We start from the raw sequence: 22,434 nt of genomic DNA, 5'->3' as shown, positions 1-22,434 counted from the left end.
AAAGAGCTGGGGGAGCGGACGATTTCTCCCCGGTCCTGGTCGTCAAAGCCCCGACCTGGGACAGGCTTTCCCTGGACAATCGAATCAACAACGGTCAGTCTCCGACGGTGTGGTGGAGCAGATACTGGAGCAGATGCGTCATTTCCTCCAATCGATCCTCGATGCGCTGGATGCGATGCGAGCTCGGACAGTCGGCCTGGAGGAGGTCAGGGAGAATCCTAGCTACCAGGGCGAAACATCAGTCAAGGATCACGTACATCGCGCGCCTCACTGCGCGTCGGGCCGTGACTCGTCGATGATCGGGTCCCGACTCGGTTCAGGGCCTGCAGCCCGTAGGAGCAGTTCTGGCCCAGCCGTTGACAGAGAGAACATGTCGGTTTCTCTCCAGGACAGCGGGCTTTCTTTCGCCTAGGACAGAGTTAGCATGAACACAACCATCAATCCACCGTCAACGATCCCATGTGTGGGAGAGGTGAAAGCGTCCTCCGGAGGGGCATGGATGAGAGCCATACCGACAGGGTCCACAGGCTTGTCGGGTTCGCTTCAAGGACACTTTATGGATGGTATAATTGTCGTTGGCGGCGCTCATGATCATGCGACGGTCCGGAGGCAGAAGGGGCTCGGAAGATGGAAGGGATGACACCGATCCTCCGTCACGGTTGACGATGGAGAAGTTGAAGGGTGAATCCTTATCCTGACTGGTCGAGGTGGCGATATGTGGGGTTACGGGGATGACTGGACCGAACTCGCGAGTTTGTGGTACACGGGCTTATTTTCCATTGTTATTCGGTTGTGTCTGTGGGAATATGATTGTTACAATCTGGAGAATGTATATTGAGAACTACAGATGGACTGCTATAACGGAAGATCGGCAAATTTGAGGCATTCATGACATCAAGCCCCGATATATATCACTTCGTCTATGCAAGACATCCACCACTCGGACAAATAGGCCAACACTAAACTAAACCAAATAATGAACCCCTCTATTAACCAGCTCAATAAACAAACCTCGGGGGAACCCTATCTAGAAAGAATCTGTTTATATCAGAGCGGGCGCGTTCAAATGTCTGCTTGGCCCGAGGCATCACACGGACCGGACGGACCGTGCTGATAGCATCGTGCAGGTCATATCGCGACGGTCGATCAATCAGGGAGCATATTACCCCTCCTTGGATTGAGATCCCGGTTTATGCAGCCATACGAACCGCTCATGTGATCGGCATTGATAACAAGCCTGCATACGTGCGGGGGGGCCAAATGGTAGTACCGAAGGTATTGGTCATGTCTCTCGGTGACCTAACAGGTCGACATCGTAATGTCCTGCCTCTACAATACACTGATACTAACGGAGCAATGTCTACACCACAAGCAAGGGTCCAGCCCGAGACGTACTATCTTCAGAAGGGCACCTTCGTCCCCAACAACCGTCTTCCGGCCTTGGTGTACCGGGGTGTCCTCCCCCGCCCGCTGAGCCGAGAGTCCACCAAGGCACTCTGCGAGAGGAATCACTGGGAACGGAGAGTATGTGGTTTGGCAGAACGACGAGCCAGGCCTTCTGTTAACGAGGAATAGGGTGAATGGGGTGCCATCTGGGAGGCGCATTTCCACCCCAACACCCACGAATGCTACGGTCAGTGGTCTCCCCGATCACTATGACAACCCATTGACTTCCCACAGGTGTTCTCCAAGGGCAATCCATTCTAGTTCTAGGCCGTGAGCGCCACGCGGAGTCTACAGGAGGCGTGGAGGTGGACGTACGCGCCGGCGATGTGGTGGTTGTCCCAGCGGGCGTGTCGCATCGGTCGCTCAGCGCCACAGACGACTATCGCTATATGGGGGTCTACCCGGAGCAATGTCCCCGATGGCGGAATGACTTTTGCAAGGGGACAGAAGCGATGGACAAGCTGGAAGAAGATATCCGAAAGGTGATCATCCCGGACCATGACCCGGTGTATGGCTTGGATGGGCCGTTGGTGGTGTTATGGCGAGAGGCGTCCCGGGGGAGTAAGCTGTAATCGAGATAGGATGATTATTATCAGAGATTCTTTCCCATAACCCAGTCTGGCATAACATCCATACACTCCATTGGATAGAATCTTCGACCGTTCAGTACTAGATAAATCTAAATCCATACGGCAAGAGCCCCCATTCAACATCCGTCGCAGGAATGTTTTGAAGAACAAAACCGTCTCCGAGCCGATCCCGTGATCGGAATGAGCCCTACGGTGGGCATCGGATGGACCGACCAGCTTGGATTGATATAAGATCAGAGCTATATCAGAACCATTTCGTTTGGAAAACTATTCTATCAATCTCGTATCCAAGGTCTTTTTCTGGATACTCGCGTCATGTCTCTGTCATCTTTCACGAATGCCCTGGGCTCTAGCGATGGGAGTCCAGAACGGGTCTTGCCTGCGTCGTGGTATACATCCCAGGAGGTGTACGAATTCGAACGACGGGCCATTTTCTCCAGAAACTGGCTGCTAACCACGCATAAGCGCCGCTTAGCCACCACCGGGGACTTCGTTCGTGATGAGATCGCAGGCTTCCCATTCATCCTGGTGCGGGACAAGGATGGCGGGATCAATGCCTTCCACAATGTCTGCCGACACCGCGCCTTCCCCGTGGTGACCCAGGAGTCCGGTACGACGCGTATCTTCTCCTGCCAATATCACGGCTGGTCCTACGGCCTCAACGGGAAGCTCGCCAAGGCGCCGGGCTATCAGGACCTGGCGGGTTTCGACAAGAGCCAGAACGGCCTCTTCCCGATCCATGTCCACATCGACGATGGCGGGTTCGTCTGGATCAACCTGGATGCGGGGGAGAGCCCGGAGATTGCATGGGAAAACCGATTCACGGGTCCGAATCAGCAACAGCGGAGTGAGAACGATCCGTTCGACGAGTACGAGTTCGACCACATTTGGGAGCGGGAGGCGGCGTACAACTGGAAGCTTTTGGCAGATAACGGCGGCATCATCCACGCCAACCTCCCGTCTGAGAAGGTCACCAGCACGGACTGGTTCCCAAACGCCTCCCTGACGGTGTCACCGCATTGGTTCTGCATCCAGCGATGTGTGCCCACCTCAGCGACCCGGTGCGTCGTGCGCCACGAGGTGTACCGCAACCCGAACGCCAGCGACGAGGATTTTGACCAGACCCACACGTCGTATCAGCGGATTATGTCCGAAGCTCAGGATCGGTGCGTAAACACACTAGAGGAACTAGCCAACAGGGACGTCGGGAACGGCGACCGGGATCCCCTGGTGGAGCCATGTTCGCCGGACTTTCAGACGCTGTGCCGGGAGTTGGTGGTGGCGCATCACCGGCTCGAAGAGGCGGCACAGAAGGAGATTTGGCCTGCGCGACAGCGACTTCCAGCGACAGCTTCGACGAGCCACGACGATCTACATTTTTGCTCCCGGCTGACGGCGTCGAACGAGGGCTGCGGATCTCCGGGTCTGGCGGGAGGGGGTTGCTCGGGAATGTGTACGTCGGCTGCCACCAAGGCCCTTGCGTACTAGGAATGCGACCAGGGAGTGTTTGAGGGTGCTGTCTTTGGTTCGAGCTTCTGTCGTAGTATTTTGGTCTGGCTCAGCCAAAATCTAACGTTTCCTGAAAGACTGCCTGCGGGTAAGTGGGTCGGTTGTGGTTAGATGATATTCCCCACCACTCAGTGATGGTCTATCTCAATTGACTTTTTTTTTTTATCACTCCGCCTTCCTCTTCGTACTGAAAAGAGAGATTGTAATTCAAACCATCCCGCCCACGGAACCCTTCGTATTGCTGTCAGATTGCCTGGATTATCACCAGTAGGGTTCAAACCGTCCATCATCCGGTGGGTGTAAAACCAGCACCTATCGTCCACACGAACAAAGCAGATTGATAACAATACAAAAGGATCAGTTGATCGACATCGGTATGGGTCTCCCGGGACATTTTAACCCTTTTAAGGAACGCTGGGGGCAATCTAGACCTCGCCGGACCGCCTGAACGGACCGGGATAGCCAACTCGCTAGCAATGTGGAACGCCATGAGCGGGGTATGCCGTGACAAGCCCGACTAAGCTGGGAACAGCATGGATCTTGTTGTCTATCCTGGTCTGATCGAGTCTCGCGGATGGGAAGAGACAGCCGGGAGTGGATGACCTGACGTGTTCGAGAAACTCTCCTTACAGCGACCTCTCCCTCTGATAACCTGCCACCGTGGTCGTTGGACCTGCTGCTTTGTACGACCAATAACCCCCACATATCGGCGGTCGTGGTGGAATGATTCTGTTTGCCAACAAGAGTGGCGTCTTGACCTTCGTTCCCACATCTGGGCGCTCATCCCCCGACCGAGCTGCTCTAGACAATTGCAGACGAACAACCGACGGCATGTCTTCCGTATGATGTTCGACTTCCGTGCCCACCCCCTCTATCACGATGCCGCGTGAGAGCAATCGAGGGAGGTTACGGTCTCACGAAGCCTGCCTCAACTGCCGGTGAGTGTGATGACCTTCATTTGCTTCTCGGCATCGAACCGTCTGATCTGGCCCAGGCGAAAGAAGATCCGGTGCCCAGCGGAGAAACCGGCCTGTTCGAGCTGTCTGCGCCTGGGACAAGCCTGTCTCTACACCCCGGTGCGACGAGCCTCGCGCGGAGGCCAATCGGTATGCATCCACTTCTCCTGCGATGAGCCCACGGCTGAACCTTTCCCCGTAGGAGGATCGACTGGCATCGTTAGAAGAGAAGGTAAACCTCATCCTGCGCGGTTCCAGGTAGCGACCATCTCGCCTCGTCCCTCACCACGAAAATACTAGCTGACCCGTAGCAGACCTGTCGAGCCGACTCGGGACAAGACCAGCACCGCGCTCTCCGAGCGACCGGGACCCTCGTTCGCCGAGTCTGGCGGTGGCATCAGCGATCTGTTCTCGTCCGATGTGGGCTCCGAGGAATCCACCCCCCATCCGTCGACCTCAACCATCGCCAGGGGTATCAATCTCTACTTTCAATTCTGTCACCGCCAGCCAATATGGTGTTTCGACCGCGAGGAGCTTGAGGAGAGCGGCTGTGACTCGCAGGAGCTGGTCTGCAGCATCCTAGCGCTAGCGTCGCGATTCTCGCGCGACCATGCCCATCTACACCACTATAGCAATACCGCACGGACGTTGATCATGCTGCGCGTGGCCAACGGGACGGTAGATCTCGAGACTATGGAGAGTCTTTGCCTGCTGTCCTACCTATCGTTCGTGGGTATGTTTACCCCTCGTTATCTCCAAAGGGGGCCAGAGTCAGATATTAACCGCTGATAGAAGGCAATGTCTCCCTCGGGCGATTCCACCTCGGTCTGGCCTTTCAGCTGTGCCGCTCGGCCGCGTTGGAACTCGAATCCACCTATCTAGGCGATGGTGGATCGCTGGAACGGAAGAAACGACTGTTCTGGAGCCTGCAATCCCTAGAGCAGTGCTACGGCGAGCAACACGGTTTCCTCAGCGCGCCCGCCACCGTCCGTCGACCGTTCCCTGCCCCCGGTGGAGACGACCATGGGTTCCAGAGAGGCCTGGGAGCCCAACCACCGCCACTCCCACAAGATGACCTGGGTTGTACGACGGCAGACGACCTCGGTATCTGGAGTCTGGCTGTGCATTTTGGGTGGGTGTGGAGTCGCGTGCGATCGTACGTCTCCAACTGCGCCGACAATCGTCTCAAAGAGCCCTGGCGACACGACTCCATGTACGCGATGGTGCTATCGGACTTGACAGAGGTCGAAAACCATATGCCGCAATGCCACCGGTACGACTCAGTGAAGTTTTATGAGCGGACGGCCGACGAGCTGCGCGCCCGCCGAAACTACTGGGCGCCCTGGCTGAAGATCCAGTTCACATACCACTGCATCCTCACTGTGCTAAACCACCCTTTCCTCTACATCGTCGCGTCTCAGTACAACCCCACCCTCACCATCCCCAATGCCTTCTGGCGCCGGTCGTCCGAGCTGGTCCTCCTGCATGCTACCTGGCTGGTGCGCATGATCGACATGGTCTCCGAGAAGCACATGCGTCTTATCGATCCTTTTTTCGGCCACTGTGCGGCCATCGCCGCGACGGTCCACCTCTACTTCTGCTGCGCGGCCGATCCCCGCCTGAAACAGAAATCCAAGACAGATTTCGCCAAGTGCAGACGCTTTCTCGAGAGCTTTGCAACATTCTCCCCGGTGTGCGGGGCTCTGGTATGTCTAATCCACATGGTATAATATCGTCACACCGCGCGAGAGGGATGACTGCTAACAGGACAATAAAACAGAACCAAACCCTCGACAAAATGCTCCGGATCGCATCGGGCGCCGACCGCGTCGACTACGATTGGACCCCCTCCAAGATCTACCTGAGCGTGCCCCTCATGTGGGACGTACTGCAAGTCAACTGCGTTGCAGACACCCACCGCACCACCGCCGGACTGCTCCACCCGTCTCTGGTACCGACTATCGCGCGCGACCACTCCGCTGCTGAACACTTCGATTCGACGCTCGAAATCATCGTGGCCATGTCCCCGGAGGTTACGGTTAATACAGCGGACGGGGGCACCGCCGCGCACATGCCGCCGCATATGGCGCGTTTGTCTCCTTCGCCTTCTTCTTCACGAGGCCGGGGCAGTAGCAGCGGTGGTGACAGGGCACCGGGTTCAGGAGGAGTCACCGGAGGGGCCATAGACCCGCTAGTAGCGCCCGCAGACAGTCTCATGTTGAATACGCCATGGCTGTGGACGGATCCGGGGCAGTTTACAGACCTCGAGAATATGGACTACCAGGAGGCGGAGGCGGCGATCGGGAATGTGGATGGTTTTTCGACGTGGTGGGATTTTGGAAATCTCTAATACTACCATTGTGGCCTGGAATTAATGTAGTGCTTATTTGATTGTTGTGTGGGGGGTTGTTGCGATGTAGTGAGTTGGTAGATAATTCTAGTTTGATTCACAAGATTTGGTTCAAGGATAGACTGGTATCAACGAATGGATCGGTATCGGGAGTCGGCGATGAACCTGCATCACGCAACCCTCTCTTCCAAATAAACACGTAACATCAAACGCCCATGCCACAGCATACTGTACACAACTGTGGAGTATATACAAAAATCACAGACGGTCGGACTCTTTACGAACCGGTCGCAGCTTCCTTCCGTTGCTTTTCGTCCTCGCGCGCCTTCCGCTGTTCGCGCCACTTCATACCATGCACATACTGCAATGCCAGCAGTCCCGAGGCAGCAGCTATGACCAGACCCAAAAAGAGGAAACACCACCCCCAGCCCATCCCGCGGAGCATGGAGTCAATAATACCTGCGCCCAATGCGCCCAGCCAGCAGCGCATGAGGTTCGCCGCGGCGGAGGCCGTCGCAGGTTGCGCCGGGGCCAGGTCCACCAGGAGGGTGTACATGGTACCGATGCAGATGGTGGAGGTAAAGCCGACGACGCACTGCAGGACGAGGGGGACGGCGAGGGGCAACCTGAGCTGCAGGACCCAGCCGTAGGGGATAAAAGCGGCGACCAGGAGCAAGACGGGCGCGAAGGCGATCTGCAGGCGGGCGCGCTCAATGGGAAAGTCCAGCAGCTCTTTGGACCGGACGATTTCGGGTGGGATATTCAGCTGGTGCGCGATCCGGCGGTAATTGTAGTCGAGCACTTTGCCCGTCACCATGGCTCCGATGGTTGCCGCGATGCCGAAGGGGCTGGTCAATGTCAGTTAGTATCACAGAATTGATGGGGTTAATGGGCGCGGAACATACAGGTAGCACAGTCCGATCTGGAGCGAGTCTAGGTCATAGAGGTCACCGAACAGGTTGGCCGTGCTGGTCCCAAGGACGGTCGTGGTGAAGGAGCCGATTCCGATGTACAGGATGGTGATGAACATGTCCTTTTCGCGGAAGATGACGAGGGTGTCCAGCGGGTTGGGACATGTCAACCGGAACGGTTGCTCGTCGCGCGGGGCGAGATGGGGGTTTCGGCGGGCGGAGACTGCCTGGGCGACGGATTGCCGCCACCACGCTGTCGGAGTGACGCGACCGTTGCCGACCACCTTGCGGGCGGTCTCGGGCATCAGCACCACGTACGCGACCAGGAAGGCTCCACTGATGATGACCAGGAACCAGAAGACGCTCCGCCACCCCAGGTATCGGGTGAGGATGCCCCCGATGACGGGGCCCAGGGCTGGGGTCACGGTGACGCCCGCCGTCATGGGACCGATGTATTTGCCGCGGATGGAGGAGGGGGCGATGTCGGCGACGACTGCGTGGCCGAAGGAGGCGCTGCCGCTGCTGCCGGCGCTCTGGATGCATCGCAGGGCGAGCAAGGCGCCGTAACTGTTCTGCACCGACAGCCCGATGTTGGCGATGAAGTAGATGGCGAACGCTAGGATGTAGGCCGGGCGACGGCCGTTGGCGTCAGAGAAGGTGCCGATGAAGGAGGGGGCCAGCCCCTGGATGATCATGAAGGAGGTGATGGTGAGGTTGAGTAGGGCGGGGGTGATGTTGTAGTCGTGAATGAGGGTCGGCATGACGGGAAAGTAGATGTGGCTGGAGATGGAGGCGGAGATGATGCCGACGGCGGCCATGAACACCATAAACCGCTTCTCATGTCGTCCGAAGGCCGAGTACTCCTCCTCGTCGGTGGGCTTCACCATAGGCGTCGTGTCCGTCTTCTCCAGCTCCGACGTGGTGCTGTAGGCGCTCTGGGAGATACCCGAGGAGGTGCCCGGGGGCGTTGGCCCCCATGGTGTCTCCAGTCGGTCGGTGATACCCTCGCTGGGTGGACTCGTCCGATCCCCGGACATGATGTCGACGGTTCTTGAGCATCGATCGCTGTCGCGGGAGTCGATTCTTTTTCAATAGACGTGAGGCGACTCGGTGTGAACCCCACCTGCAACGATGTTGGACAGGTAATAAATGGGACGGCTCGATCGACGACGCAGATGTTTCAGGGGGTTCCATCTTCAGGATCGACATCAGAAACGGTTATTTTCATTGGGACCGTCCCCTTGATGTCCGTCCACGACACGGGGATCCATCCAGTGGATACCATCGATGTGTGCAAGGGACGGAGCAACGGCACCGCTCATTCCACCGTCAGGCTGGTTGATTGTCATTGACCGCCATCCCTCAACGTCCCTCAGAGACATCCCTAGAGGTTCAACACTGGCCGCTCCATTCCTACACATAGAGTCGTCCTCCTTCATGCCGAACATGTAAGGACCGTAGGCTGGTGGCCGTTTCTGACGCCAACCCCTGAACCCACTTGATGGATCATTGACCTGGACGATCCTGTGTCGGCGGCGGCTAGCGCTACCGTCGATCGCCCCACCGCGTCGAAGTCAAACCCCTCGACTTAGGCAGAATGCTGAGGATTGCCCAGTATTCTTTTTTTAGGCAGCTCCACGAATCATCACGATTGGTGTCAGCCTGCTTCCCCCAAGCATCCGCCACGGCCACTTCTGCGAACCGCCACCTTGTTGCGGGCGGCTGGAGGATGACCGCTCATGGCTCCTGTCCACTCCACCGATACGACAGATGTGAAACGGTCGGGATCTGACACGTAGCGCGTCGGAGAGGATAGACGCCCTGGCGAGGTCCATGACAATAGGCTATAACGGCGGAGTGATGGCAGAGTATGGGCGGGCGACCACCTCCATCCCCACCGTTGAGGGGATCCTCTGTGGAGAGCCATGTCAACCTTGTTCGCGACATGCTTGCGTGGCTATTGACTAGGATCTGGTCTCAAGTAGCAATGGTCTCGGAGGAAATGGACATCTGGTTAGACAACTCCACTGTCGCTGGTGTCTCCAATTGCAAATAATTGTTGAATGTCGCGATTATTATGAAACCATCCGCAAATGGAGTCAGTTTGAAAGTTGACGAGAGATGAATATCCGGTCGGGGGGCTGAAATACATATCCATTGGGGCTAACTCCATATCAACCCCCAATGTGATAAATGGATCAATTGCAATCGTTCATCAGACCAAGATGAGAAAGAATGTAGAAATGAAGAAATTGTGTTGGATTGGCGACGAATCAGCTGACCCACCACGTGCTCAACAGTTCTTCACAACGTCAAGTCTTCCAACCGCGTTGTTTTCATTCCTTTTTCTTCCTCTGTCGCTCATGATAACATCGCTCATAACTGCCCGCCCGATCGGCTTAGACGGATGATGTCCAATCTGACCGCCATGTCGCTCGACGAAGAATTGATGTGTCCCCTGCAGAGTTCGGGGAGTACAGGCCCGCCTCGCAATGCAGTTCGTAGGCTGGACGCCATGGTCCGCATCTGGACACCAGCCTCTGGATTAGGCTACAAACTACGGAGTACAGAGGACGGTACAGGCCGAGAAAAAGGCCTCAGCTTGGTGGGGGCACATGAACTCCAGACCGGACCTCGGGTAAGGTGCTGGACCCGCAATAGGACGCCGAACGGATTGCGGCGTGATGGTCCCCCAGGAAACCCATATGAAACTAGTCCAGACCGTCGCCGGACCAATTGCGATGACTCGGCCCGTTGAGAAGCCAGTCCCAATAAGGACAAAACAGAACAGGATGGGACAGACCAGAACAAGGACAGGGAAAAGAACGATTCACCATCATCCCGACTGGGATCGTCCAGCAAGCGATTCCAATTGCGACAGCCTCGACGAGGAGATCGGCCAAAGGCCGGGCAAACTTGCAGAAATGCCAAGGATATGCTTGATCGACCAGCGAATACGAGGCCAGAGATAGGACTTTGGCAGTGCGGGGGAACTCGAAAGTGGAGAAAGTCAGACAGCCGAATGTTTGTATATATAGCAAGTCGACCCAGGCTGCTTTGTGTGCGGGACGACAGTGTGTAGTGGTAAATCTTGCATCCGGTCATCATGGGTCGCAATCCGATGTCCAACCCGCTAAACTACGCCACCCCCCAGTGGCACACAGGCTCCCCCGCCACGGATGCGCAAGCGCGGCGTCAATCGAAAGGTTACGACTATGGTATGATAATCACAAACCCTCCGACCTCCATCGAAGGATGTGAGCTGATGGGGAGTAGTCATCGTCGGCGCAGGGCCCGCGGGCAGTGTGTTGGCCAGCCAGCTGTCCGAAGATCCCCACGTCACCGTCCTCCTCCTGGAAGCGGGCGGGGACAACACCAAGATCTTGGAGTCCAAGGCCCCCATGCTCTTCTCCAAGCTCTTCCACACCGAACATGACTGGGACTATTACACCACCGAGCAACCGGGCCTCGCCGCGCGCCGTCTGTACTGGCCCCGCGGTCGCATGCTGGGCGGCAGCAGCTCGATGAATGCGATGATGTACCACCACTGCGCCCCGTCCGACTTTGACGAGTGGGCGACGGTCCATGGCTGTCAGGGCTGGAGCTACAAAGATCTGGTCCCGTACTGGCGCCGCATGGAGGGCTTCACTCCCAACACCGCTCGCCCGCGCATCGACTTGGCGCACCGGGGCCGCACCGGGCTGTGGGACGTCGGATACTCGTGGCTGACGGAGATCGGGGAGAAAGGATTCCTGCCTGCGTGCGAGGACGCGGGCATCCCAGCCAACCCGGATATCAACACCCCCGCGGGTACCCTGGGCGCGACTCGCTTCCAGACCTTCATCGACCCCAAAGGCCAGCGCGCCTCGTTGGCCACCGCCTACCTGCCCGCCGCGGTCCGCCGGCGGCCCAACCTGTCCATCGCTTGCCACGCCCACGTCACCCGTCTGCTGGTCGACCGACTCAGCGGCCCCGAGCCGACCGTCGTCGGCGTCGAGCTGCAGACCCAGCGGGGCGGGCCGCGGTTTGAAGTCCACGCCCGGCGCGAGGTCGTCCTCTGCAGTGGCGCCATCAACACACCGCAGCTGTTGCTGCTGAGCGGCATCGGTCCGGCCGAGGAGCTGCACCGCCACGGCATCCCCGTCGTGCGCGAGAATGCGGCGGTCGGCCAGAACCTCAAGGACCACCTGGTCTCCACCCCTATCATCTGCAAGGCGCGATGGGGCACTACCCTCGACTACCTAGCCAACCCGCTGTGGGCGCTGCCGGCGCTGGCGCGGTGGCAGTTGTTTGGCAGCGGACCCCTCACCCACAATGCCGGTGAGGCGGCCGCCTTCCTCCGGTCGTGGGAGCACCACCCCTTCCCTGGCTCGTCGTCCGAGCGCTCCGCGCCCGAAGACAACACGTCCGGTGCCCGGGGGCCCGACGTGGAGATCGTTGGGGCCCCCATGGCCTACATCCACCACGGCGAGGAGCCGGGGCCGGGTGGGGCGAGCGCCTTCACCCTCGCCCCGGTCGGACTGCGACCCAAGAGCAAGGGGAGCATCACCCTGCGGACCCGGGATGCCTTCGATGCTCGTGAGTGATCCATCCTCTCTTGTTTCCCTCTCCCTATTTTTTTTTTTTTTTTTTTCTTAGCTGTTGTGATGGAGATACTGATGAAGCGAGCAACAGCAATCATCGACCCCAAATATTTCAGCGATGAGACCGACAACGACCGTAGCGTGCTCCTGGCGGGCATCCGTGTCTGCCTCCGGATCATGCGCAGCCCGGCATTCCAGCGATACCTGGAGCCGGTGGCGCCCAACGACGACATCTGGTCGGAGTGGTGGCCGTACTCGAGCACCGATATCGATCGGATCACCGACGAGCAGCTCCTGCGCTGGATGGAGGCCAAGGCCTTCACGCTTTACCATCCCGTCGGGACGGCGCGCATGGGCCCCTCCCCGGAGACGAGCGTCGTCGACCTTCAGTGTCGGGTGCACGGCGTGCGACGGCTGCGCGTGGTGGATGCCAGCGTGTTCCCGGAGCAGATTAGCGGGCATCCGACCGCCACAATTGCCGCCATGGCGTACAAGCTGAGCGATCAGATCAAGCGGGATTATCAGACGGTGCGAGCGAACTTGTAGGATGGAGACCGGATTGCTCCATGCGATTAGATCCAGTGTCGCCCTTTGTTTTGGTGTTATCGGAACCGGCCCGGTCCATTTGTCACGAAGCGGTGGAGACTTCGGCTGGACTTAGGACTTCGCCATCTATTATCTATATGTCTGTCTTCGGGCCCCGACACCAGATATTGAGGACCCATAGATGAACTACTCGGCTACCGACCGTAAACAGTATACATTGAATGTTTCCTGACTCCGCACTGGCTCATCCCACCATCCAGCGTAGGTGGATGACGACTGATTAGGCAGTCCATGCCGAGTAGGCTCTAGACGGACCCAATTATTCAGAGTGGAGATCCTGACTAAAACCTCAGTTCCAGACCAGCAGAGATGGAAATGCTTGGAAATCCATCTGCTCCTCCCCTGACTGGACCAACCATCTCCTCCAGACCTGCCAATACATAAAGCGGAATGCACCGACTGGGAATAGACCGCGGTTTCGGTTTCCCCCCTGGTCATCCCCCGCACCATCACACCACTGCCCCCCGCATTTCCCTCGGAACTCTCCGCCAATGATCCATCTGGTCCTCTTGGGATCTGCTGTTTGTTGCTGCTGAATCGCTCCGTTGTCATTCGTCGTTAACCGGACACGTCCTACATAAACAAAGCGGGGTTGCGCTCCTCGTCTGCTCTTTTGTCCCCCCCTTCTCCCCTTCCTATTCCCCACTCACATCTGCGCTTTTGTCATCTTTCATCTACCATATTGTTTGACCTGCATCATGGGTGAATGTCCCTTCAAGAAACCGTCCAATGCGGCGGGTGGTGGCACCAGAAACACCGACTGGTGGCCCGATCAGCTGCGGTTGAACATCCTCCGCCAGCATAGCGACTTGACCAACCCCCAGACCAAGGACTTTGACTATGGCGCAGCATTCAAGTCCCTCGACTACTGGGCCCTCAAGAAGGACCTCCAGGCCTTGATGACCGACTCTCAGGACTGGTGGCCTGCCGACTTCGGGCACTACGGGGGTCTGTTCGTCCGCATGGCCTGGCACAGCGCAGGAACGTACCGTGTCTTTGACGGGCGTGGCGGCGGCGGCCAGGGCCAGCAGCGGTTCTCCCCTCTGAACAGCTGGCCCGACAACGGCAACCTGGACAAGGCCCGGCGTCTGCTGTGGCCCATCAAGCAGAAGTACGGCAACAAGATCTCCTGGGCCGACCTGCTGCTGCTGTCCGGCAATGTTGCCCTTGAGTCCATGGGCTTCAAGACATTTGGCTTCGCCGGCGGCCGCCCCGACGTCTGGGAGGCCGACGAGTCCGTCTACTGGGGCGGCGAGCGGACCATGTTCCCCGCCGGCAACGACGTCCGCTACGCGGCCGAGACCCCTGAGGAGCAGGCCCGCCAGGGCAACATCGCCACCCGCGAGCTCGAGAACCCCCTAGCGGCCTCGCACATGGGCCTCATCTACGTGAACCCCGAGGGCCCCAACGGCCAGCCGGACCCGCAGGCTGCCGCCCGCGACATCCGCATCACCTTCGGCCGCATGGCCATGAACGATGAGGAGACGGTCGCCCTCATCGCCGGTGGCCACACCTTCGGCAAGACCCACGGTGCTGGTCCCGGCGACCAGGTCGGGCCCGAGCCGGCCGCCGCGGGCATCGAAGCGCAGGGGCTGGGCTGGGCCAACGGGTACAAGTCTGGCCGGGGCGCCGACGCCATCACCAGCGGGCTCGAAGTCACCTGGACGTCGACGCCTACCCGCTGGGGGATGGGCTTCCTTGACTACCTGTTCCGCTTCGAGTGGGAGCTGACCAAGAGCCCCGCTGGCGCCAACCAGTGGACGGCCAAGGACGCGGGTGATATCGTCCCCGACGCCTTCGACCCGAGCAAGAAGCAGAAGCCGCGTATGCTGACCACGGATGTGGCCCTGCGTGCCGACCCGGCCTACGAGAAGATCGCACGGGGCTTCCTGGCCAACCCCGATCGGTTCGCCGATGCCTTCGGCCGTGCCTGGTTCAAGCTGCTGCACCGCGACATGGGACCCCGGTCGCGCTGGCTGGGTCCCGAGGTGCCCTCGGAGACCGTCCTGTGGGAGGACCCCATCCCAACGCCGAGCCACCCGCCGATTGACAGCGAGGACATTGCCGCGCTGAAACGCGAGATCCTAGCGACGGGTGTCGACCCGGCCGAGTTCATCCGCACGGCGTGGGCGTCCGCGTCGACCTTCCGTGGCGGCGACAAGCGCGGTGGTGCCAACGGAGCGCGCATCCGGCTGGCGCCGCAGAACGGTTGGGAGGTCAACCGGCCGGACGCTCTGCGGGCGGTGCTGGCGGCGCTGGAGGGGGTGCAGGCGCGCTTCCACGCGGCGCAGACAGGCAACAAGCGGGTGTCACTCGCGGACCTGATCGTGCTGGCCGGGTGCGCGGCCGTGGAGCAGGCGTCCGGTACGCCGGTGCCCTTCACTCCAGGGCGCATGGACGCGCTGCCGGAGCAGACGGACGCCGAGTCGTTCGAGTGGCTGCGGCCGGCGGCGGACGGGTTCCGCAATTACGGCGCCTCCAACTTGCGTGTGCGAACTGAGCAGGCGCTCGTCGACAAGGCACACCTGCTGACTCTGTCGGCGCCGGAGATGACGGCGCTGGTGGGCGGGTTGCGGGCGCTGAACGCCAACTGGGACGGCTCGGCGCAAGGTGTGCTCACCCAACGCCCCGGAACCCTGACCAACGACTTCTTTGTCAATCTGCTGGACATGGGCACCTTGTGGAAGCCCGTCGACGGGGACCGGTTCGAGGGTGTCGACCGGCAGACGGGGGCGCCGCGCTGGACCGCCAGCCGCGTCGACCTTGCGTTCGGGTCGCAGCCAGAGCTGCGAGCGTTGGCCGAGTTGTACGGCAGCTCGGACGGTCAGACGCTGCTGGTGCGCGACTTTGTGGCTGCGTGGGATAAGGTGATGAATCTGGATCGGTTTGACGTGGCGGTGTCGCCGGCGGCGGGACGGCCTCGACTGTGATTATGATACGGATTGTAGATTGATATGATGAGTCTAGTATTGAATTACTTTTTCTTTCTTAAATGTGCCTGGAAATCCTGTCTTTTGACTCGTAGAAATGCTGTCTGTGTGGGACTTGGTGGAGACCGCGATGGAGTGGACCGGGTGGTGATATCATCCCCGCTCGCTCACCAATAAGTTCTTCATCTCCAACCCCGATCTTCCACCACCATGGCCTAACAACTCCGTTCACCTGATATGCACCGCAAGGACTATGGCACGGATGGACTCAACACCATCAGCCTGGTGACTCAGGTTTTAGGCTCCAGCATCGTGACGCTGGTCGTGGCTCTGCGGTTCATCGTCAAGTTCTCGCTGCGGATGCCGTGGGTGGGGGAAGACGGTATTTCTCTTTATCACTCGAGAGTTAGAGGCAGAACAAGCTAACGAGACAGTGTGGTGCATTGTGGCATGGGTATCTCTCCGCGAACCCGTTGAGCGAGGCACTAGTTGATCGTAGTAGATTCTGTACAACGTTCACGGCGCCTGCGCCATCGTGTGTACGTATCTCGTCCTTGACAATCAACAAACAACTAAGAGAATCGAATAACTAGATACCTACATCGAGGGACCGACCACGAGCCACATGACGCCTGCAGACGTGGCCACCAAATCCAAAGTCTCTTCCGCTCGCACTCAATATAAAAGGAAGATTTCTCACTAATACGCGATAGGTCTTCTACGTTGCCAGCCTGGTGTTCTCACCCATGATGCTAAGCATCAAACTGACCATTCTCTACGTCCTCACACGTCTGTTCCACCGCTTCCACCGCGTCTACATCGTCTACATCTTCGAGGTTCTCCTAACACTATACTACATCGCCATCCTAATCGCCAAGGTCTTCATCTGCAACCCGGTCAGCGCCTACTGGGCCGTGGTGCACCCGCGGTGGAACGAGCAGTGCAGAGACCGACGGGGCGTAATCATCGCGGACAGCAGCGTCAGCGTGGCGACGGATCTCGCTATATTGGGGTTCTCGGTGGCGCTGACGTGGCCGTTGCGGATGGAGCGCAAGCAGAAGCTGTCTGTCATTGCCGTTCTGGGGGCGGGCAGTGCGGCTGTGGGGTTCAGCTTGTATCGACTGGTGCTTGTGTTGGGCTTCTCGATGGGGGAGCAGATGAGGTTGATTTTGAGGATTTTGATGTCGGAGTATGGATTTGTCTTTTTTCCTTTTCATTCTTCCTCTCGCTTTCTTTCTTTCTGTCCTCGAAGATTCGGCTGATGCTGAGCTAATAGTACCGCCGAGGGCGGCATCGGGTTGATATGCGCATGTGTACCGACGTTGAAGAAGTTGGTAGAAGTCGTGGTTGGAAAATATCATACTGAGAGGCAGGAAGACACGCAGAGTGACCAGGGACCGATTGTCTCGTCAGAGCACGCTCCACCGGAGTTGAATCCGATACCAAGCAGTATCTCGGGTGTGTCGTGATGATTGTCATGACTTGAATATCCATTTTTTCGGTTTAGAGTCTAGATCGTGGTCAGACTGGAATACCCTTGTATTGTTGTATCTATCGCATTTGTCTATTCCCGGCATAGTAGGAAATAGGAAATAAGGGAGACCTAGATCACGCTCAATGAGCCATCTCCTACATCGACCTCGACCGGGTCAGATTCCCTTGCAGCCTAATCAAATCTTGCTATATCCTCCATCAACCAACACCTCCGACCCATTGATGAAACTGGCCTTTTCACCAGCCAGGAAAGCAATCACCTCCGAAACCTCCTGTGGCGTGCCCCATCGCCGAACAGGGACTGTTTGAATGAGGTCGTCGTAGTTGGATCCCTGACGGATAGACTCTTCCAAGACTGCCGGCTGTTAGGCATGTCACATATTCTTTGGACCAAAACGACGAAATGAAACGCAAGAGAAACATACGTGGTGTCTTGATAAACCCAGGTAGAACACTGTTAACGCGAATACCCTCCGCACCATAAGCGACGGCATCCGTTCGGGAGATTCCCAGAACACCAGCCTTCGCTGCAGCATACTACACAAATCAGCGCCATACTGGAGGTATATCAGACAATAGAACATACCCCCCCAACCGTTGGGTGTGACAGCACCCCGAATATAGACGACACATTGACGATGGATCCCCGCTGGGGAGGCGCTCCGGTTCTGTCCACGATCTATCAGCTTCCATGTACTTTCATATCAAAATAGGAAAGACACAACACGCACCGTGGAACGAGGGTAGTCTCCTGGCGCAGCATCTGCTGGATTTCTGCCCTCTCGCAGAGCCACACCCCGCGCAAATTCAAAGCAATGACCCGATCCCACGCGTCGGTGGACAATTCGTGCGTCTTCACGCGGGGCTTGCTACTGATCCCGGCATTGTTGACAGCATAATGAATAGCACCGAACTTCGCAACGGCAGTGGACACCATGTGCTGGACGTCAGTCTCGGAGGAAACGTCGACTTTGACGGTGACGACCTGGACGTCGGGGTTGAGTGCACGCAAACCGTCTGCCACAGTCTGGAACCCCTCCTCGTCGATATCGGCAAGCACGAGCTTGGTGCATCCTTCTTTCACGAAGGTCTCAGCCGTGGCTCGGCCGATGCCAGAAGCGGCGCCGGTGATGAGGGCGACTCTGGTCTGTTAACGACTTCCATGCGAAGAGTAATAGGGACTTACCCGATCATAGTGTTCGTGTGGAAGGCTTAACACCCCTTGACTTGCGAGATTTGGGGGATAATTGCGCAGGACCTGCTCTCTTTCCCCGCATTCGACTCGTCATCCTGCATCTAGTATGGAAGGAGGCCAATAGAATGGCCCGGCAAAGGATGCAACATATACATCTTGAGGGGCTTTTGTCAATGTCCGACTTTGGTCTCATTGGGCGACCGACGTGTTCACTATTTTCTGTCTGCGAAATCAACTTCTGTAGTCGAAGTTTCCCGGGGCTTGCATCTCGACAATTTGTAGTGAATCCCATCCCAATCTGGACCCTCAACAGTACCGGCTTATGGTGATAGTGCAGCCCCGCCATCCTAACCCGATCGGTGCTAAACCAATAGATCTCGAGATAACGACAATGACTCACGACGCGGCTGTAGTCAGAAATTAAAAACGTGATCTCCAGGAGCCGGTACCGTGCAATTTGGCAAGATGGAAAACACTTGATGAATGCGCCAGAGACGGGGTGATTACTTTGTCGTAAAATCCAGTATCATGCCAGACGTGTCGCTCTATCCCGCCCAACGGACCGTTGTGGTGATCCCGCCGGACCCTCCTGCAATTCTAACCCAGCGACTCACCCTACGACCTCTGCGCATCGGCAACGACGCAGACGCAGAGGGTTTATTCGCGATTCGCCGCCGACAAGATGTCGCCGACTGGCTGTACGATGCATTCGACCCCATTTCCAGTCCCTACACACACTAACGAACAGGTTCCAGCTGGCCGCGCGTCCCCCACCACAGTGTCGAAGAGACCAAAGAATGGATGCGACGACGGCAATTCCAAGCACCCGATGCCTCTGGGGCCGTCGGACGACAGTTCACATTCGTGATTGTCCGGACCGATGACCCCAGCGAGCAGATCATAGGCTCAATCGGGATCAACTCGCTGGACCCGGCGCCGTCTCTAGGCTATGGCATTCACCCAGAGTTCTGGGGACAGGGGTACGCCAGTGAAGCCGTGCGAGGGCTTGTCGACGCGTGGTGGAAACTGTCTCGCGTGGGTGGAAATGGCGAGGCGGAGGGGGAAAGACTGTGGGCGGCGACCAATAGGGCGAATCGAGGAAGTGTCAGGGCCTTGGAGAAGGGGGACTTTCGGGTCTTTCGCGAGGTGCAGCTCGAAGGGGATACAGTTGTCGTGATGTATGTTGAGAGGTGAACTGCCACATGATGTTGGGAGAAATGATAATCGGGTCGATCCTGCTTCTGATACCCTGAGCGATGTGTATGTGCTGGAAAGTCGTGACATTTACATCCTTACCCTCTTGGATCATATAGGGGCCAAAGACCAGTGGGATAAAGTAGCTTCTGTATGTGCTCCACAAATGTGGCGTATATGCCTACGTGACAAAAAGGGATTCACTTTTAGGTCAGTTGTATACTAATATGGAGATTAATACCTTTATTTGCGTCGAAAGCTATAGTTCGTGCTCTTCATGGGGCATCGAATGGCCATAGTTTCTCTGCCTTTGCTACTGTCATGTCATCTTCGCCGCGCGCTTCCATTTCCTTGGCCGTTTGGCCGTTTGAATGAATATATCGTACTGCGCGCGATGAAAATCTTTTGCAGCATCCCACCGCTCATTCGGGATCCAGCCGTCAGAGTCAGTATTGAGCGAAACCTTCAGCCACTGCTTCAGTTGTTGGACCGCCTTAAAATCATCATAATCGCGAATGTGCCGCTCCAATTCGTCGTCGGTGGGAGAATACGGGCATGATCCCAGCAACCCTAACTCCGTCCAGCAAGCAAAGAGTTCCACCAACGCGTGTCGGATAGCAGTAGCGCTGTCTCGCCATGACGTGTGACAGCAGTGAAAAAGCTGAAATAATGCTGGGTCGAGCGACCTCGCGGGTTGTACTTTGGGGGCATAGGCCTTCATGTACACGTCGTATGTTTGACAACGGATGGACGCATCCTTGAGCTCCTTCTTGCTACGGCCGGGAACTTCCTGCCCGTCTAGGTCTAATATGGTCTCCACTGTTTCTTCAGGTTGATCCGCAAAATCGGGTGGCTTGTTTGCGTATATGAACGCAGGCTCAATGCTTGCCCATTGCCAGTCAATAACACCAGTAATGACAGTCGGATCTTCCGCAGAGACGTAGATATTTCTTCTGTGAAAATCAGGATGAAGTAGAGTGGGACTAGCGGAGCCCTGGACACGCTTATCCTCGACTAAGTGCTGCATCACTTCCCGGCTTATATTGATCAGAGCGATGTGATCCCGGACTGTTCCTTGATAGGAGAGTATATCATGGTTAACCGCGTCTCGTTTTGGTAAGCGAGAGAAACCGGTCTCTATCAGGCCTAGGGAGTAGCTCCTCAGATCTTGCCCTGTTTTGTGCTCGTTGCATTAGAGTCGTTTGTTGAGAGAGTGTATTAGGAGACTAACAAGGACCACAATTTGAACTGGGAACCCCATAAAGCTCAAGCTCGCCCGGACTTCGATTCCAGAAAACCGGACTGCAACTTGGACCAATAGAGAATCCCTGGTCGAAAGAAATCTTCAGGTGCGACTCCAGGGGCCCATCTGCAAAGTACAGACTCCCATAGGCCGGGAACTTAAAGGATGCCAGTTCTCTGATCGCGATGGAGAGCGCTTCTGTACACAGCATATGCTGTTCCATGTTCATCCGAGGCCACATATCACGCAGGGGAACACCTGCCACATGCTCTTAAATAATATACTCCGTGCCAATGGGATTTGATGGATCATCGCTCCAATCCAGGATATCGGGGATCGGGAGCGAGATCTTGCCTCGTACTATACAGGAGGCGACAATTAGCATGTTCACTGCATCCTCCATGGAACCGGGATGGGGAAATCAGGCGCACAATATGCCATTGTTGCTACCTCGGAATTCGTTGTCAACCTCGGAGGGCCACTAATACTAGTGGGTAATCTTGCCACGACACGGGAGCCCGTGTTCATTGTAAGAAGAAAGACCCTATTGCATCTCCCTTCCTTCTTTTCACAGTGGACTACCCTAGTAGCCCCTGGGCAGAAGCGGGTGGCTCTCTCACAAAGCGCAGAGAAGTCGAACATCATGCGGCGAGCGTTGCGTTGGAGCTCGTCTCGGTGAAGCCATCTTCCACCTGTATAGTTATGAGGATCGAGTCCTACCATGGAGGTCAATATCGTATAAAACCACGTGTTTAAGTTTTCGATAATCCTACATACGTAACTCTGTCTCTTCCAAACCTCTCCTTTCGAGTATTCGACGCGGGAAATCACTGCATTCGGTCCTCGTGTGGGACAATTGTCGCGAAGAGAAGGGGGCCACCAGAGGGTGGTGGTGTAACTGTCGCCAGAATCGCATTGTGCTGGTTGTCAAGCAGCCCCTAAACATTCTCGATGGATGAACTGCTGCTTTGATATAAGTGGGAACGTGAGAAAGAAGACACTGACTGGCACGTGGCGCATCACCTGACTGCGGTGATTGTTTATAGCCTTATTAACCTTCTATCTGCGCCATCAATATCATCACGCATCGGTTATATGGCCGCGCCATGCTCGAGGTGTCGTCCGTCGTGTCTCTCTTCATTGGCTGCAAGATTCTGTTAAATGGTCCCGAGATAGATTGGATTTGACCTTGGCCTGATGATGGCTCAAATCCCTTTAATACGGTCGAACAACTCATCAGACAAGCTACATATACTAAACCAAGCCGAAATTCTCAAGCAGCGTTGTTTTACCCTACGCGGGGCTGTTAAAATCTAGGTCCACCACCAGTTGATCCGTGGGCAGGCCGGGTCTATGGTGTGATACGTGAGTGAATTGGTGCAAGCGGTTAAACCATGAATGACATTCTTGACACTTGAAGTTATGAG

The 22,434-nt window shown here is 56.9% G+C and overlaps 12 protein-coding genes across 12 annotated transcripts; 7 read left to right on the top strand and 5 right to left on the bottom strand.

The window, feature by feature from the left end:
• Window positions 1-38: 38 nt before the first annotated feature.
• P168DRAFT_292879 (Zn(II)2Cys6 transcription factor domain-containing protein) lies at window positions 39-652 on the bottom strand. Its single transcript, XM_024837688.1, has 3 exons — window positions 513-652; window positions 258-408; window positions 39-196 (listed from the first exon to the last, which is right to left on the bottom strand). The coding sequence occupies exons 1-3, from the start codon at window positions 587-589 to the stop codon at window positions 95-97; spliced, it is 330 nt and encodes a 109-aa protein (XP_024690415.1). The 5' UTR covers window positions 590-652; the 3' UTR covers window positions 39-94.
• Window positions 653-1,301: 649 nt separating this feature from the next.
• On the top strand, window positions 1,302-2,069 carry P168DRAFT_292877 (cupin domain-containing protein). Its single transcript, XM_024837687.1, has 3 exons — window positions 1,302-1,524; window positions 1,576-1,633; window positions 1,681-2,069. Exons 1-3 carry the CDS (start codon window positions 1,357-1,359, stop codon window positions 2,016-2,018), a joined length of 564 nt encoding a protein of 187 aa, XP_024690414.1. The 5' UTR covers window positions 1,302-1,356; the 3' UTR covers window positions 2,019-2,069.
• Window positions 2,048-3,898, top strand: P168DRAFT_292876 (aromatic ring-hydroxylating oxygenase subunit alpha). Its single transcript, XM_024837686.1, has one exon. It carries the CDS (start codon window positions 2,352-2,354, stop codon window positions 3,522-3,524), a length of 1,173 nt encoding a protein of 390 aa, XP_024690413.1. The 5' UTR covers window positions 2,048-2,351; the 3' UTR covers window positions 3,525-3,898.
• Window positions 3,899-4,344: 446 nt separating this feature from the next.
• P168DRAFT_292874 (putative C6 transcription factor) lies at window positions 4,345-6,965 on the top strand. Its single transcript, XM_024837685.1, has 6 exons — window positions 4,345-4,483; window positions 4,540-4,651; window positions 4,704-4,759; window positions 4,816-5,234; window positions 5,294-6,207; window positions 6,282-6,965. Exons 1-6 carry the CDS (start codon window positions 4,425-4,427, stop codon window positions 6,849-6,851), a joined length of 2,130 nt encoding a protein of 709 aa, XP_024690412.1. The 5' UTR covers window positions 4,345-4,424; the 3' UTR covers window positions 6,852-6,965.
• A 163-nt stretch (window positions 6,966-7,128) lies between these two features.
• P168DRAFT_274491 (MFS general substrate transporter) lies at window positions 7,129-8,649 on the bottom strand (the record flags this gene model as incomplete). Its single annotated transcript, XM_024835432.1, has 2 exons — window positions 7,129-7,699; window positions 7,757-8,649. The coding sequence occupies 2 exons, from the start codon at window positions 8,647-8,649 to the stop codon at window positions 7,129-7,131; spliced, it is 1,464 nt and encodes a 487-aa protein (XP_024690411.1).
• A 2,219-nt stretch (window positions 8,650-10,868) lies between these two features.
• Window positions 10,869-12,891, top strand: P168DRAFT_321382 (GMC family oxidoreductase; the record flags this gene model as incomplete). Its single annotated transcript, XM_024840462.1, has 3 exons — window positions 10,869-10,980; window positions 11,039-12,340; window positions 12,437-12,891. 3 exons carry the CDS (start codon window positions 10,869-10,871, stop codon window positions 12,889-12,891), a joined length of 1,869 nt encoding a protein of 622 aa, XP_024690410.1.
• Window positions 12,892-13,411: 520 nt separating this feature from the next.
• Window positions 13,412-15,881, top strand: P168DRAFT_274483 (catalase/peroxidase; the record flags this gene model as incomplete). The annotated part of the gene is made up of 1 exon (XM_024835431.1): window positions 13,412-15,881. Exon 1 carries the CDS (start codon window positions 13,650-13,652, stop codon window positions 15,879-15,881), a length of 2,232 nt encoding a protein of 743 aa, XP_024690409.1. The 5' UTR covers window positions 13,412-13,649.
• A 204-nt stretch (window positions 15,882-16,085) lies between these two features.
• On the top strand, window positions 16,086-17,350 carry P168DRAFT_329722 (uncharacterized protein; the record flags this gene model as incomplete). Its single annotated transcript, XM_024841499.1, has 6 exons — window positions 16,086-16,263; window positions 16,316-16,335; window positions 16,384-16,420; window positions 16,475-16,539; window positions 16,595-17,070; window positions 17,158-17,350. Exons 1-6 carry the CDS (start codon window positions 16,119-16,121, stop codon window positions 17,348-17,350), a joined length of 936 nt encoding a protein of 311 aa, XP_024690408.1. The 5' UTR covers window positions 16,086-16,118.
• A 201-nt stretch (window positions 17,351-17,551) lies between these two features.
• P168DRAFT_284520 (SDR family NAD(P)-dependent oxidoreductase) lies at window positions 17,552-18,569 on the bottom strand (the record flags this gene model as incomplete). The annotated part of the gene is made up of 5 exons (XM_024836131.1): window positions 17,552-17,730; window positions 17,801-17,912; window positions 17,962-18,043; window positions 18,107-18,517; window positions 18,562-18,569. 5 exons carry the CDS (start codon window positions 18,567-18,569, stop codon window positions 17,552-17,554), a joined length of 792 nt encoding a protein of 263 aa, XP_024690407.1.
• A 446-nt stretch (window positions 18,570-19,015) lies between these two features.
• Window positions 19,016-19,997, top strand: P168DRAFT_292871 (GNAT family N-acetyltransferase). The gene is made up of 2 exons (XM_024837684.1): window positions 19,016-19,268; window positions 19,326-19,997. The coding sequence occupies exons 1-2, from the start codon at window positions 19,099-19,101 to the stop codon at window positions 19,762-19,764; spliced, it is 609 nt and encodes a 202-aa protein (XP_024690406.1). The 5' UTR covers window positions 19,016-19,098; the 3' UTR covers window positions 19,765-19,997.
• Window positions 19,998-20,083: 86 nt separating this feature from the next.
• P168DRAFT_321377 (uncharacterized protein) lies at window positions 20,084-20,791 on the bottom strand (the record flags this gene model as incomplete). Its single annotated transcript, XM_024840461.1, has 1 exon — window positions 20,084-20,791. One exon carries the CDS (start codon window positions 20,789-20,791, stop codon window positions 20,084-20,086), a length of 708 nt encoding a protein of 235 aa, XP_024690405.1.
• A 202-nt stretch (window positions 20,792-20,993) lies between these two features.
• On the bottom strand, window positions 20,994-21,950 carry P168DRAFT_334752 (uncharacterized protein). Its single transcript, XM_024841698.1, has 3 exons — window positions 21,785-21,950; window positions 21,439-21,723; window positions 20,994-21,367 (listed from the first exon to the last, which is right to left on the bottom strand). The coding sequence occupies exons 1-3, from the start codon at window positions 21,921-21,923 to the stop codon at window positions 21,279-21,281; spliced, it is 513 nt and encodes a 170-aa protein (XP_024690404.1). The 5' UTR covers window positions 21,924-21,950; the 3' UTR covers window positions 20,994-21,278.
• Window positions 21,951-22,434: the final 484 nt, after the last annotated feature.

Source organism: Aspergillus campestris (genome assembly GCF_002847485.1).
Source record: "Aspergillus campestris IBT 28561 chromosome Unknown P168scaffold_11, whole genome shotgun sequence".
NCBI classification, from domain to species: Eukaryota; Fungi; Ascomycota; class Eurotiomycetes; order Eurotiales; family Aspergillaceae; genus Aspergillus; species Aspergillus campestris.
This window is presented reverse-complemented; position numbering and strand designations above follow the sequence as displayed.

What these genes read in the sequence shown, in the direction of transcription:
- P168DRAFT_292879 (XM_024837688.1), bottom strand. Translation starts at nt 589, where the DNA reads ATGAGCGCCGCCAACGACAATTATACCATCCATAAAGTGTCCTTGAAG. An exon ending in CAAGCCTGTGGACCCTGTCG is followed by an intron (nt 409 to 512) that starts GTATGGCTCTCA and finishes ACTCTGTCCTAG; the next exon opens with GCGAAAGAAAGCCCGCTGTC. An exon ending in CGCGCAGTGAGGCGCGCGAT is followed by an intron (nt 197 to 257) that starts GTACGTGATCCT and finishes GACCTCCTCCAG; the next exon opens with GCCGACTGTCCGAGCTCGCA.
- P168DRAFT_292877 (XM_024837687.1), top strand. Translation starts at nt 1,357, where the DNA reads ATGTCTACACCACAAGCAAGGGTCCAGCCCGAGACGTACTATCTTCAG. An exon ending in GGAATCACTGGGAACGGAGA is followed by an intron (nt 1,525 to 1,575) that starts GTATGTGGTTTG and finishes AACGAGGAATAG; the next exon opens with GGTGAATGGGGTGCCATCTG. An exon ending in CAACACCCACGAATGCTACG is followed by an intron (nt 1,634 to 1,680) that starts GTCAGTGGTCTC and finishes GACTTCCCACAG; the next exon opens with GTGTTCTCCAAGGGCAATCC.
- P168DRAFT_292876 (XM_024837686.1), top strand. Translation starts at nt 2,352, where the DNA reads ATGTCTCTGTCATCTTTCACGAATGCCCTGGGCTCTAGCGATGGGAGT.
- P168DRAFT_292874 (XM_024837685.1), top strand. Translation starts at nt 4,425, where the DNA reads ATGCCGCGTGAGAGCAATCGAGGGAGGTTACGGTCTCACGAAGCCTGC. An exon ending in GAAGCCTGCCTCAACTGCCG is followed by an intron (nt 4,484 to 4,539) that starts GTGAGTGTGATG and finishes GATCTGGCCCAG; the next exon opens with GCGAAAGAAGATCCGGTGCC. An exon ending in CTCATCCTGCGCGGTTCCAG is followed by an intron (nt 4,760 to 4,815) that starts GTAGCGACCATC and finishes GACCCGTAGCAG; the next exon opens with ACCTGTCGAGCCGACTCGGG.
- P168DRAFT_292871 (XM_024837684.1), top strand. Translation starts at nt 19,099, where the DNA reads ATGCCAGACGTGTCGCTCTATCCCGCCCAACGGACCGTTGTGGTGATC. An exon ending in CAAGATGTCGCCGACTGGCT is followed by an intron (nt 19,269 to 19,325) that starts GTACGATGCATT and finishes AACAGGTTCCAG; the next exon opens with CTGGCCGCGCGTCCCCCACC.
- P168DRAFT_334752 (XM_024841698.1), bottom strand. Translation starts at nt 21,923, where the DNA reads ATGCGATTCTGGCGACAGTTACACCACCACCCTCTGGTGGCCCCCTTC. An exon ending in TTTGGAAGAGACAGAGTTAC is followed by an intron (nt 21,724 to 21,784) that starts GTATGTAGGATT and finishes CCTCCATGGTAG; the next exon opens with GACTCGATCCTCATAACTAT. An exon ending in GGTAGCAACAATGGCATATT is followed by an intron (nt 21,368 to 21,438) that starts GTGCGCCTGATT and finishes CCTCCTGTATAG; the next exon opens with TACGAGGCAAGATCTCGCTC.